Here is a 13626-nt window from a genome sequence, read left to right on the forward strand (position 1 = left end):
GGTGTTCTCTGTTGAAAGTAATTCCAGGTAGTGGTTCAGATGGGTGGGGTTTAATGGACTTCCTGTGGATTCACAATGACTGTCAATGTCTGTTGTTCCCTCACCTCTCCTGTCTGGCCATAGCTGTCTTCTACAATATGAGCTGGTAAAAACATAAAGGAAGTGTTTGAAATCCAACCATCAGAGTTACACTGACAAGAATTGTTGCCTTACCCCTCAAGCTAATAGATGCCTCTCTATCCTTTTTTGGTAGACATCATCCTCTCCCAGAGTCTACATCATCTTCTCCCAGAGACGACATCATCCTCTCCCAGAGTCGACATCATCCTCTCCCAGAGTCGACATCATCCTCTCCCAGAGTCGACATCATCCTCTCCCAGAGACGACATCATCCTCTCCCAGAGACGACATCATCCTCTCCCAGAGACGACATCATCCTCTCCCAGAGTCGACATCATCCTCTCCCAGAGTCGACATCATCCTCTCCCAGAGTCGACATCATCCTCTCCCAGAGTCGACATCATCCTCTCCCAGAGTCGACATCATCCTCTCCCAGAGTCGACATCATCCTCTCCCAGAGTCGACATCATCCTCTCCCAGAGCCAATATCACCCTCTCCCAGAGTCGACATCATCCTCTCCCACTTGACATCATCCTCTCCCAGAGTCGACATCATCCTCTCCCACTTGACATCATTCTCTCCCAGAGTCGACATCATCCTCTCCCAGTGTCAACATCATCCTCCTTTAGATTGGCTGAAAATCCCTGGTAACGTCACATTGCTGCTGCAGTCTCCCAAGGTATAAACGTTTGTAAGGCCAAAGTAATGAATTCCAGAAAAAAACACACAAAAAACAGCAACAACAGCAACCACAGCAGCAGCACTTAAAAAGATGTGAGATGAGGGAGTGAGGGGGGGGTCCCCCTCGTCAGATTATAATCTGGTGTAATACATTTTTATGACATTTCCTGTCTGGAAGCAATGCAATGCAGGGTATCGAATATGTTCACATTAAATGCATAGATTGCAGCTCAGTATCATGCCTCACATCTTGCATATGTTTGAAATGCATGGTATATGACTTCAACATCTGTAAATTATACATTTGTTGAGGCAGAAGATGGAGATATTATGAGAACTTTGAGCACAGTCCAGGAAGGCTGTTGATAGCCTGTGCATATCCGATTCCTCCAGTCAGATCCTTCAGTCAAATCTGCTTGTGGTAAGTGGTTGGGGTCCAAGACCAGTTTAATAGTGAGAGTGAATAAAGCTCAAGTGTGGAATACTTGGTTCACGAAAATAAAACCAGTGAGGTATACCAGCGTGGACTACAGTTTGTGCAGTGTGGCAAGGCAGTGCCAGGGGGCACCAGAGAGGTCTGAGACAAAAGGGTGAAGGCAGCAAAAATGTGTGTTTTCAGTCTATTTTCCCATGTCTCCCCTTCTTTCGAGGGCCAGGTATCAGAGTTCCAATAGAGCCGGCAGCGATGGCAGCAGCGATGGGGGCGCGTGCGGACTAGAGTGGGTGGAGGCTGCAGCAGTTGCTGGGGTGGATCAGCACTCAAGAGTCAGCAGGAAGCTCCGTCTGCAGTCCACGGCCTTAGGGCTGGGCGGCTGGGCACGCTTCCTGCGCAGTTCATCGCGGCCGAGGGTGCCGCTGAGCCGAGAATAAGCTGCCTTGTACTTCTTATCAAACGCAGCTGGAAGGGAAAGAAAGAGAGGGGGAGGGAGGGAGGGGGGGGAGAAGATTATAATTTGTTTGGCATTTGGATTTTTGTGAATTGCTATACATCACTTGCCACTCAAACAGTTTCTCAGCATACCAAGAAAGATTCCAAGTACTAGGCAGTGGCGGAAACAATACCCGAAAGTCCTACTTAAGTAAAAGTAAAAAAAAGAAAAGAAAAGCTAATTAGTCGGGATGCTATTTTCCAGATTTTTACCACTTTTTTGCACTCTGCACAGCATAGAAAGGTCTTTGAAAATAGCTTCTCAATATATGGGCACAGCGTTGGCGTAGGAAAGCGAGCACGTACGCAAGCTATTAAGTTTCCCTGAAAATCACACTGAAAGTACTTCACTATCACACCATACGTGTCACACCATCTATCACACCACTATCACACCAATCTAGACAAATTGATGGCAGCTACTAGATTGTAATCAAGTGCAATACTGAAACACAACTGTGAACATTTCAAACCTGCAAACTGCGACACTTTAAATGAATGTGCAATAATACTATGTGCAATATGACAACCCTCGGGTACATAAGGTTCAGAGATAGGAAATGTTAGGATATTTATAGCATAGCATAGAGTACAGCACAGTGTTTTATTTGTATAGTATAGTATAGTGGATAGTGTATATAGCCTTTATTTATGTAAACCAGCTCTTTTCCCTTCTTGTTTTTAGTATTTTTCCTAGCACCAGGGGAGCCCCCCCTCCCAAATTTCGTTGTATGGTACCTGTACTATATCAATGACAATAAAGACCATTCATTCATTCATTCACGTGACTCCTGGTTTTCGCTTTTTTCCATAATATGCAATTTGAAGTTTTGAAGTACCCACTCGATATAATAAAGAACAGTTTAACAATCACTAAATACATATAATTTGTGGATTGGATTCACTGTTTTGTTTGCCGTAGGCTACTGGTAAGGGAGACATGGCTTGTAAACATACTTTATGTCTAGTTATTAATTATGTTCTACCAGCATGTTGTGATGTTATAAAAAATGCAGTTAGACGTTCGTAGCGATGTGACATTGTTAGCTGCCAGCTGTTAGCAGACTTGTTGGTTGATCAGAGTGACTTTTTATCAGAGTGACTTTCTCCCAATCTCTGTTTGAGGTGTACCAACATTCAAAACGTATATAGTCATAAACTTTTTTTCTGGATTTCAATGTACCGCTATGACACGTCATTTGAAAGCTTACAATCTGTAGTTTCAGAATATGTAAAAAATGAAAAATCTCAGCAACTGGTTGATCAAAAGACAGTCTGGTGTCACATATTTTGTAGTTCATGTTCCACTAGCATCACTCTTGTCCAATTCGAATTCATATCTGACTTTCATGGGAGTTTCTAGTACTCGGCTGCCTGGTGTCTTCAAGAGCCAGCTTACCAACGTGATCTTTTCCCATAGCAGCCAGGGTGAGGAAGAGGATCTCTCTGTAAAGACTCCTGCACACAAAAACAACATAGACAATATTTAGCCATCAAGGAAACCAGGAGTAGCAATTATTGAAAGACATCTTACAACAAACTTGTTAAACTTCAACTGCTTAACCTGCTCAGGTCCCATTTTCCGTTTTTCAGAATTCCCCATAAATCTTTTACCACTTTTACAACAATCCATCAGCTATCAAGGGTAACACAAGCTGGATGATCTGGAGAGGTTCTGTAAAGAGTAATGGTCTCAGAATTCTTACTCTGTATTCTCCAACCTCATTAGATGTTACAGGAGAAGACTGCTGTTTTATTGGCAAATACATTTACTTCAATTAAAGGTTGGATGTTTCTTTTTTTTCAGTGTGACATTAAGCTAATTCATCCTTAAATAGCCCTTTTTACTCATATTTACCAGAGGTGCCAATAATTGCAGAGGGCACTGTATATAAAAGACATACATCAGCAGAAAGGCCTAATCAACAACTGATGATTTCCCCCATTTCACCTTTGTATCTTGGCAGTGCCAGGTTGCTTGGCGATGGTATCAAGGAAGAGGGTAACGGCCTTGTGGACCTCGTTCATACCGACCCAGCGCAGCACTTCCTCCAGGAAGGCAAGAGTGAAGGGGTGGTTGTGCCTCCTCCAGCTGTAGCTCTTCATGGGCACACCACCTGGAGAGAGGGGGAGGGAGGAAGGGAGGTTCAGAGTGAGAGAGGGATTGATATAGAAAGAGAGGGAGAGAGGAACAAAGACAGGGGTAAATGGATAGACAGGGATTAATTGACAGAGAAAGAGGAGGAGACAGAGGAAAAAGAAAGAAAGAGAAAGTTGGGGATAGAGCGATTGAGAAATGAAGAGGATGTCTGAGGAAGTGCTGGTTCAGGACTTACCTAACTGGCCGAGATTTCTTTGTGGCCCTTAGTGACGCCCATAACTCAAAAAACTATCACTGCAATTAAAGAATTGCACTGGCTCCCTCCCTGTCAGTTATAGAATAGACTTCAAGATTATTTTACTAGTCTATAAATCACTCCACTGCCATGCACCCAAATACATCATGGACATGCTTGTGAGATACACACCAGGTAGACCCCTGAGGTCCACTGGCACTGAACTCCTGACGGTCCCAGAAGCCAGGACCAAGAGACATGGAGAAACAGCTTTCAGTATATATGCTCCCAGACTATGGAACACCCTATCTGAGAGCCTGAGATTGTCCAAAACATTTAAGCGAGACCTCAAAACCTACTTATTCAATCTCTCCTTTTAAATGTCCATCTTAGTTGTTGCTTTATCTTCTTTGCTCTTTGTGAAGCGCATTGGGTCACATTTTGTGAGAGAGAAGCAATTCATGATACGATTTGAACAATTTATTGAAATAGTTGTCATTTCCATAAGTTGATTATAGGTTGAGTGGTCTTACTGTGTATCCTCCAGAGGATGTAGAGGGGGGGCCAGTGGTCTGTATCAGGGGTCAGAGTGTCCCACAGGAGCCTCACTCTCACCGCAGAGTTCTCCGACTGAGATCAAATCAAAGCAGAATCAGAATCAGCATTGCTTTTATTACATCCAATGTTCCACAAGAGTACAATTCTTAGGTTCAGGTTCTTCGACATTGGTATTGCAGCAGAATACAAAATCAACAATAATAGAATAAATTAAAATAAGTAATAATAATTAATTAATAAAGAAAGTAGAATAAGGTAATGAAGTGATAAAGATAGTAGTTGTACTACAGCGGGACCAGTCGTACTGCAGTAGAACAGTAGTGCAAAAATGCTGTGCAGGTTACAATGAGATGAAATGCGATATTATACAAGTTGTAGTCAGGTAGTGTGCAGGTAAAAAAGGGAACACACTTAAACTTCTGGGATATCGATCTGTCCATTTAGGAAGCGTAAACAATTGTTAATCAATTTCACCTGCTTTGGTGCAAATGAAAGGAGATGGACAGGTGGACAGGTGAGGCAACAGCAAGACAACCCCCAAAAAGGAAATGGTTTTGCATGTGGTGGCCACAGACCATTTCACTCTCCTTATCCTTCCTGACTGATTTTTCTCCAGTTTTGCATTTTGCTAGTGCCCTTGTTACTATTGTAAGGACCGGTATCTGCTTCTTTGTGCAAGGAGGAACAGCCTCCTGTATGCACTGCCAGAGCCCTACAAAATGACCTCCAAGGGACTACTCGTGTGCATGTTTCTGACCAAACTGTCAGAAACAGACTTGTGCTCACAGCCCAGCATCTTGCTGCACGAGTGGCATTTGCCAGAGAACACCAGAATTGGCAGGTTCGCCATTGGCGAGTTACCTAAGTGAGCTGGTTGGTCAGTAGAGGGCGGTGCAGTTACCTGAGTGAGCTGGTTGGTCAGTAGAGGGCGGTGCAGTTACCTGAGTGAGCTGGTTGGTCAGTAGAGGGCGGTGCAGTTACCTGAGTGAGCTGGTTGGTCAGTAGAGGGCGGTGCAGTTACCTGAGTGAGCTGGTTGGCCAGCGCTGAGAGGCGGACCAGCTGTAGCAGGTTGGTGGGAAGGCCCAGACGCTGGAAGTACCACACCAGGTTCCAGAAGATGATGGAGTGGTTGTCCAGGAGCAGGGCCTGGCTCAGCACTGCCTCACCCTCGTTTTCCAGCAGGCTCTCCAGCTCCTTCCGCAGCACCAGAGGGCTCAGGTAGGCCACTGTCACCAGGGGGGGGGCGCCAACTGAAGAACCCTGGTACGGTCATATGTCAGTCGTTAAACACACCCTGATCCACTGCAACAACCCTGACACAGTCACACGTCAGTCATTGAAACACAGTCTGATTCACAGCAACTCACGATAAGTGCATTTGCCCTAAAGTCAGTAAAACAACTATATCACAATCATCACAAGTGAGACTTTCTATAACAATGCTAGTAGTTTTCCGGGACATAGAAGAACTTTAGATGTTGCTTTTTACTTCGACTCAGTACAATGCATTCAACTTCCAACTTCCATTTCCATGTTGTTGAGAGATGTTGGCGGTTAAGTTTCAAAGATGTGACTTGATGCAGATATTTTGGGTAGATTTTGGGGTTTCTAATTGGCACAGTGGAAGGATAACTGATTTACTGTTCCTTTTATGAGTCTCGTAGAAATCAGTGACGAGGTAAATTCGCAGAGGGCAATTCTGAATTGAGTTGGAATCCCAACACTGCCTGACAGAAATGTGTAAGAGATAACTATTAGACAACAGTATGTCTAAAACTATTAGACAACAAGAGAAAGAGACAGTGTTGTGAAGAGTACCATGGTGGTGCTGCTGCTCTCAGAGTAGCTGCTGGTCTCAGAGCTGGAGTCCTCGCTGATGCCGTTGTGGAGGTGGCGCAGGAAGGCCTCCTGACCACCAGGCGTCTTGGAGGTGTTCTCCATCTCATCCTCGGCATTCCAGTTGTTACGCTCAAGACTTTGGCAAAAAAACATGTTTTGGTTATATGTCTAAATGCAGAGATCACAGAACCTCATTCTGTAGAGCCAAAGGTTGTTTCAAAGGTTGTTCCAGTTCGGCAACAACACACTGAGCAGACTCAAGCATAGCTCTAGAATTTAATAAATCTGATATCTCATTCTAATATTCTATGCGCCAGTTAAGCCCAGTACTGGACTGAATCACATTTTCAATGTAAAATCTCCATTGAAGATGCCTTTCAGTCTAGGATTAGGCTTAACACTAGAAGAGCCGTGAGGGGGAGCCTGTGAGTAAAAAATCTATCTTTGCACTCAATCAAATTTCAGGACCCTCCTTTCATGACTTTTCCTAGATATGTGCGTTCTACCACCTAGTATCCTTACATTTTCAAAATCACTTCAGGATAAGATGTTATAAAGCTGTTTTGCAGTTTTTCTGTGTAGGAGGCAGGCTAAAAAAAAGAAGAGCCCTCTAGTGATCTCTGTGTGTAAATAGCAGATTTACATTCTAAAAAGGCTCTACTAGTAGTTAAAATAGGCACAGCTGTTGTAGTGTTAAGCCTTGTCTGTGAAACTGGTCCATTATTGAATATTTCCCATAAAGGTTTTGGTAACATATGGCCCTAGGTGGAAAGACTGAATCATGATAGGAGGAGATGGAGTTTATAGCAGAGGAGGCCAACCATCCTCATGGAGTTCTACTGCAGTCTTCTGTTCTGACACACCTTATTTAGCCAATCAAGGTCCTGATGAGCAGCTGCTATGTACAAGAGCTCTAAGGACTAACAAAAAGCCTGCAGACGGTATGCTGTCAAACCCCAGGCCCAGACATGTTGACCATGTAACTTTGTATGAGATGACAGGCACTCCATCCTCCTCCCATCTCACACACAGGCCGTGTTCGAAATGGTATACTAGCATACTGCATACTAGCATACTCAATACTGCATACTAAATTCATAATAAGTATGCCAATACCAGCCGACCGTTCACACTGTAGTATACTGCATCTCAGTATCCCAGAATGCCTTTCGCACCAGGGATTTTAAATCCTTTATTTATTTTTTACCTCTATGGGCTAAAAGCTATTGTAATTTTGGCTCTACAAGTGTTAACATGTCATTTTATTAAGTTTTAATATGTTTTCAGGTGAGAAAGTAACCATGTATATTCCCCAAATGTGGCCAGTTTATCAAAATAACCTGTTTATATACATTTCCCCCCCCCCTTCTGTTACACTAGCTACGTTACCTTAGTTACCGTAGATACCATAGATAGCGTTACTACTTCGACAGAAACGTCGGAACTTAATAGCTAAAAAAGTTGTAAAATGATTTAGGGTTAGGGTTAAAGTTAGGGATCATGTAAACAACAGCTGTATAACGAGTTTGTATGACACAGTTTGACGAGACTGAAGAGACGCGCAATGCATTTTGGGGAAGTTGAGTAGGAATAGTGTGGTGTCATGGCATACTCAAAGATTCGGGAAAATCAAGTATACATACTAGATTTCTTGCATTCAAAACTTTCACATACTATACAGTGTGAACGCACTGCATACTCAAAATCTACGTCATATCTAGTATGAATAGTATGCCATTCAGAACACAGCCACAGTCTAGTCTCTATCTCTGTCACAGACTATATCAAGTTCTGCGAGGAGAGCATCGTCCCCATTAAAAAGGTACGGTGCTTTCCTAACAACAAGCCGTGGATAAATGGGAACATCAAGAACCTTCTGAAAAGGAAGAGGAGGCTGTTTAAGGCAGGGGACACTGAGGGAGCCAGGGCCGCTCAGAAGGAGGTGAAGAAGGAGCTGAGAGCAGCCAAAGAGGAATACAGGAGGAAATTGGAGGGCGGGCTAGTGGCCCACAGCTCAAAGGAGGTGTGGAAGGGTTTCAAGAAGATCACGGGCCACAAGCAGCCACATACTGTGGTGGAGGGGACCCGAGAGCAGGCGGATGACCTGAACTGCTTCTTTAACAGGTTTGACCAACCATCCCCCTGTCACCCCCCACAGCCCCCGACCCTCTCCTCCCCTCTCCAATGTACCGCACCCCTGGCAACAGTAGCCCCCACTCCCCCTGACCCCCTCACACCCCAGCAGCAATTGCCTCCCCTTACCAACACCAGGAGCCAGGGAGCATGCTTCACACCTGGAGACACCTGTACTCACAGCTTTATAACATCTGAGCAGGTGAGAAAGCAGCTCTCCAGGGTGAATGTGAACAAGTCCAGAGGTCCAGACAACATCAACCCCAGGGTTCTGAAGGTGTGTGCTGGAGAGCTGGCGGACACATTCCAACATCTCTTCAGTCTATCTCTAAGACTGAGGAGGGTGCCACAGCTCTGGAAGACCTCTTGCATCGTCCCAGTGCCAAAGAAGGGACGGCCCAGCACCCCAAACGACTACAGACCTGTCGCCCTGACACCACAGGTCATGAAGATCCTGGAGAGGCTAGTGCTGCAACACCTTAAGCCCCAGGTGAAGGACTTCCTGGACCCCCGGCAGTTTGCATACCAGGAGAGCATGTGGGTGGAGGATGCCATCATTTACATGCTGCACAGGGCCTACACACACCTGGAGAGGCCACAGAGCATGGTGAGGACCATGTTCTTCGACTTCTCCAGTGCATTTAACACTATCAGGCCATCACTGCTGGCTGACAAACTAGCAGTGATGTGTGTGGAGGACTCCCTGACGGCTTGGATCCACAACTACCTCACAGACAGACGTCAGTATGTGAGACTGCAGGGCTGTCAGTCTGAGGTGGTGGTGTGCAACACCGGTGCCCCCCAGGGAACTGTTCTGTCACCCTTTCTCTTCACCCTCTATACCTCCGACTTCCAGTTTAGCTCCGACCAGTGCCACCTGCAGAAGTTTTCTGATGACTCCTCTATCGTCGGTTACATCACAGACGACAGGGATGAGGAGTACAGGGCCCTGGTGGAGAGCTTTGTGCAGTGGTGCGACACCAACTACCTTTTGCTTAACACCAGCAAAACAAAGGAGTTGGTGGTGGATTTTAGGAGGAAGAGAAGGACCCCAGCCCCCATCACCATCAAGGGGGTGGAAGTCGAGAGGGTGGACTCCTACAGGTACCTGGGAGTACAAATTAATAACAAACTGGACTGGACTGACAACACCGAGGCTCTTCTCAGGAAAGGGCAGAGCAGACTGTTTTTCCTGAGAAGGCTGAGGTCTTTCGGTGTCTGCAACAAGCTGCTGCGAATGTTTTATCAGTCGGTGGTTGCCAGCGTTCTGTTCTTCGCCGTGGCCTGCTGGGGTGGAAACATCTGTGCCAGGGATGCTGCGAAGCTAAACAAACTGGTGAAGAAGGCCAGCTCTGTGGTGGGGACCGGGCTGGACAGCCTAGAGGTGGTGGCAGAACAGAGGATGGGGAAAAAACTGGCGGCCATGCTGGCCAATCCCTCCCACCCGATGTACTGCGAGCTGGCGGGGATGAGGAGCAAGTTCAGCCACAGATTTGTTCTCCCCCGTCAAAGTACAAAAAGATTTGGACAGTCCTTTGTTCCAGCTGCACTCCGACTCTACAACCAGGCCCTGCAGGGTGGGGGAGACCTGGAGCTGGAACTTTGGAACTTGGAACTTTTTACTTATTGAGCCTCCACTGTTTTATGTATTTTATTGAATGTTTTCTGTCTGCCCTAACTGAGCTGTTTGACAACAAAATGTCCCCATTGGGGACAATAAAGGTTTTCAATCAATCAATCTCTCCAGCCACCCCTGGATAATGGTGATAGTGTGGTGGGTGTATGAGGAAGGGGTGTCCCTCCTACCTACTGACGGGTCCCAGGTCACAGATCTCTGCATTGAGGAGGGGCACAAAGCTGGCAGAGCAGAAGGGACAGCTGGAGTTGAGGTTGGAGTCGTCTGACGTCCAGCCGGCCATGATCTCCTCGTCATAGACTAGGGAGTTACAGCTTCGACACAGGGAGCAGCTGGACAGCAACACCTGGACAGACACATAATATATCATATTAAAGCCATTTAGCAGACCTATCCAGTGACAAAGTGACAAAGTGCTAGGAGTACATCATTTTAAAAATATGGTCTCAGCATAATATCATTCAACAGTTCTGTAAATATTCCATATTTAGTCAAAGGGCACATTTTCAAACAGTTGTGTTAAAAACATTGATAGTATGCATCGAGAATGAAATCTAAATTAACTCGAATCCAAACTCGTAGGGATGCCCTGCCTGGCCTAGAAATAGTCATACATTGTCAAGTGCTTGTGTGTATTGTGTGCCATCTGATAGTGGTTAAGGTTGGTGTTTTACCTCGAGTCCTGCCCCCTCTTGATTAGAGTCCCAGGACTTGCGGAGAGGAAATGCCAGACTGCTAGTCTCAGTCAGGTCAATGTCACTCCCCACTGACAAAGAACTCTAGAGAGAGAGAGAGAGAGAGAGAGAGAGAGAGTGTATGAAAGAGAGTGAGAGTGTGCGAGAGCATGTGTGAGAGTGAGTGAAGGTGAGAGGGACAGAGAGACAGACAGACAGAGAGAAAGAGAGAGTACTTGTACTGTACTTCTCACTTCATAACTGCATTTTTTTTTGTCTACAATGCATGTTTTGCATTATATCACTATTTGCACTTCTGGTTAGATGCTAAACTGCATTTCGTTGTCTGGTACTTGTACTCTGCAATGACAATAAAGTTGAATCTAATCTAATCTCATGAACTCCTATGTGTCATTTAGCACCAGGTAATTACACATTTAAAATCCATTGTGGTGATCGTACAGAGACAAAATTATGGAAATTGTCCAAATACTACCTAACTGTACATTCCGGACTTACCTCTGAGGTAGCATTGTAGAGCCTCTCCTTGGCCTTCAGCAGGCTCTCGGCCACCTGGGCTTTGCGAGACTGTCTCTGTTCAGCCCTGCGGCTCCCTGCCACTCCCCCTCCTGGTCGGTCGTCCACGCTGGCGGCCCGGCGGACCGAGGCTCGGTGGCGGGTGGGCGTGAGGAGCTGCTGGAGCTTCCCTGCCAGGCCTCCGCGGCTCGGCGAGGCCACGTTGTTGTAGTTCTCGTCCACCGCCTTCCTGCTCACCGTGTCTCTCAGTCCAGACGGCCTACAGCATCCATGAAAACGTTAATCCAGACACACGCTTCACAACGAGGAAAGTAAAGCAATTTGGGTGTCGAGAAACACTGCTAGATGAATCCAATCAATCTGTTTTTGTTATTAATAATGACTAATCAATTACGGTTAGAATTAGAAAACACAGTTTCAGCCCGTTTCTGCCATTAAGATGATAATGTTCCACTTTCTAGATCTCTAATTCGACCGTAAATAATGATAACACCAAATTCCAAAGTATTTAGCCATTTTAAATGCACTTTAAATGCACTGAATAAATTGTGTTTGATGTGACCTCTGACCTGCTGTCTCTCTCCCCGGGATTACAGCTGCAGTCAGTCTCAGGGTCGGGTGTCTCTGAGCACTCTCTGTAGAAGGTGGACAGGCAGATGTCACTGCGCCGCACCAGGACACCAACGGGGGGCAGTGTGGAGGTGTCTCGCGGCCCCACGGGGGGCTTACGGGAGGCTGGGTCGTCGTTGCCGTTAGCCCCCGTGTTTTGGGGTAACAACTTCCTCGAGAGCTTGGACTCTGTGGATGAGATTGAGAAGAGGGGAGTCACATTATGTGGTCTCTGCATACTCTATGGCTCTTCACCTTGGGAAAACAGCTTGCATCTTGTCTAAAGCAGTTCTCTTTTGTGATGCATCATCCACAATGTTTCTGATGACCAATAAAAAATGCTGTTTTTGGAGCCAGAATCCAGTGGTTTAGCTGTAACCTAGGAGTTACAGTAGTTGAAACCTTCTGAATGTGTGAGGAGGAATGACAGTAGTTGAAACCTTCTAAGTAAGCAATTTACCATGAGAGGAAGGGGGTTGTGGAGACATTACCACTGGTACAGGGTTGTGGCACGAGCCGAAGCCGACATAATACCACATAATATAAAAATACACAGTTGTAACAATTCATTTATTTACAATCATTAATCGTTTCAGAATACATATATCCTTCCACCACAGAATATAGTCCCATAAACAAGATCAACCATTGCATTGTAGGCTAGGCCACATTCACTTGCCTTTGAGCCAAAAAACAAATCAGGTGTTCTTAATCAGATTGATTGGGAGGCGCATTGATACTGGAAATGCGGTTGGAGCTGAACTGAAGGGAGTTGGGGTATTTACCGCTGTTGCTAGCCAATCAGAATCCAGTATCCAAACATGCTGTTGTAGAAATGTGAGTCTAGGAGGAATGACAGTAGTTGAAACCTTCTGAATGTGTGAGTCAAGGACAGATCTCCTGTAACTCACTGCCAGTGGAGGCTCTCATACTGTTCAGGCTGTTGCTCTTCACCAGAGGGCCTGTCAGGGATTCGTGGCTGGAGCTTTCACTCAGGCCGCTCCAGCTCGACTGGCGAATCAGGTTGGAGTGTGGGCGAGTTCGTTGGTGACCGTCCATAGTGACATCTTAAATCAAAGGGAAAGTTGTTTTAACAGTTCACCTTCACAGATAATACTTTGGTAGGATATCAGGCACAAAATGCACATAATGCATGTACTGATCAGTATAATCCATGTCAGGATTTGCTAAAAGCTGGTACAGTATTTGAATTAGAATTCCATAACTGTTATGTCATACTGCTACCAACCTTATACATATCAACATATGGCTCTAACTCATACAACAAACTGTAACATGGACAAACAATCCTTACCTGTCCGTGAGCCTATAGAGCCACACTTCTGCCGCTGTCTGATTGGCTGTCTGAACTGCGCCACGGCCATCAGGACGTTGCGTAGTTTGGCCCAGCGCAGGCGGCCTCCCTGATTGGTGGAGGGCCACTTGCTCTCCAGCACTGCCTGAGCAGAGTGGGAGGAGGCAGAGGAGAGAGAGTAAAGTGTGAGCCTTGACACATGACACAATTTGACACAATTATTTCTTAAATATTTTAAACTATTTAAAATATGTATTT

At 45.6% G+C, this 13626-nt stretch overlaps 1 protein-coding gene across 1 annotated transcript in view; it reads right to left on the bottom strand.

The window, feature by feature from the left end:
- Positions 1 to 1518: 1518 nt before the first annotated feature.
- The window catches only part of dennd4b (DENN/MADD domain containing 4B), a 42132-nt gene continuing 30024 nt past the window's right edge, over positions 1519 to 13626 (bottom strand). Inside the window, exons 18-29 of the mRNA XM_080540296.1 lie at positions 13369 to 13513; positions 12965 to 13120; positions 12014 to 12242; positions 11427 to 11703; positions 10908 to 11012; positions 10404 to 10579; positions 6456 to 6600; positions 5646 to 5885; positions 4600 to 4696; positions 3682 to 3847; positions 3130 to 3188; positions 1519 to 1700 (exon numbers count right to left, since the gene is read on the bottom strand). Coding sequence (XP_080396422.1) covers positions 1555 to 1700; positions 3130 to 3188; positions 3682 to 3847; positions 4600 to 4696; positions 5646 to 5885; positions 6456 to 6600; positions 10404 to 10579; positions 10908 to 11012; positions 11427 to 11703; positions 12014 to 12242; positions 12965 to 13120; positions 13369 to 13513 — 1941 coding nt within the window. The 3' untranslated portion in view covers positions 1519 to 1554. The remainder of the gene's footprint in view (positions 1701 to 3129; positions 3189 to 3681; positions 3848 to 4599; positions 4697 to 5645; positions 5886 to 6455; positions 6601 to 10403; positions 10580 to 10907; positions 11013 to 11426; positions 11704 to 12013; positions 12243 to 12964; positions 13121 to 13368; positions 13514 to 13626) is intronic.

The sequence above is a fragment of the Nansenia antarctica genome (assembly GCF_963989245.1).
Source record: "Nansenia antarctica genome assembly, chromosome: 10".
NCBI classification, from domain to species: Eukaryota; Metazoa; Chordata; class Actinopteri; order Argentiniformes; family Microstomatidae; genus Nansenia; species Nansenia antarctica.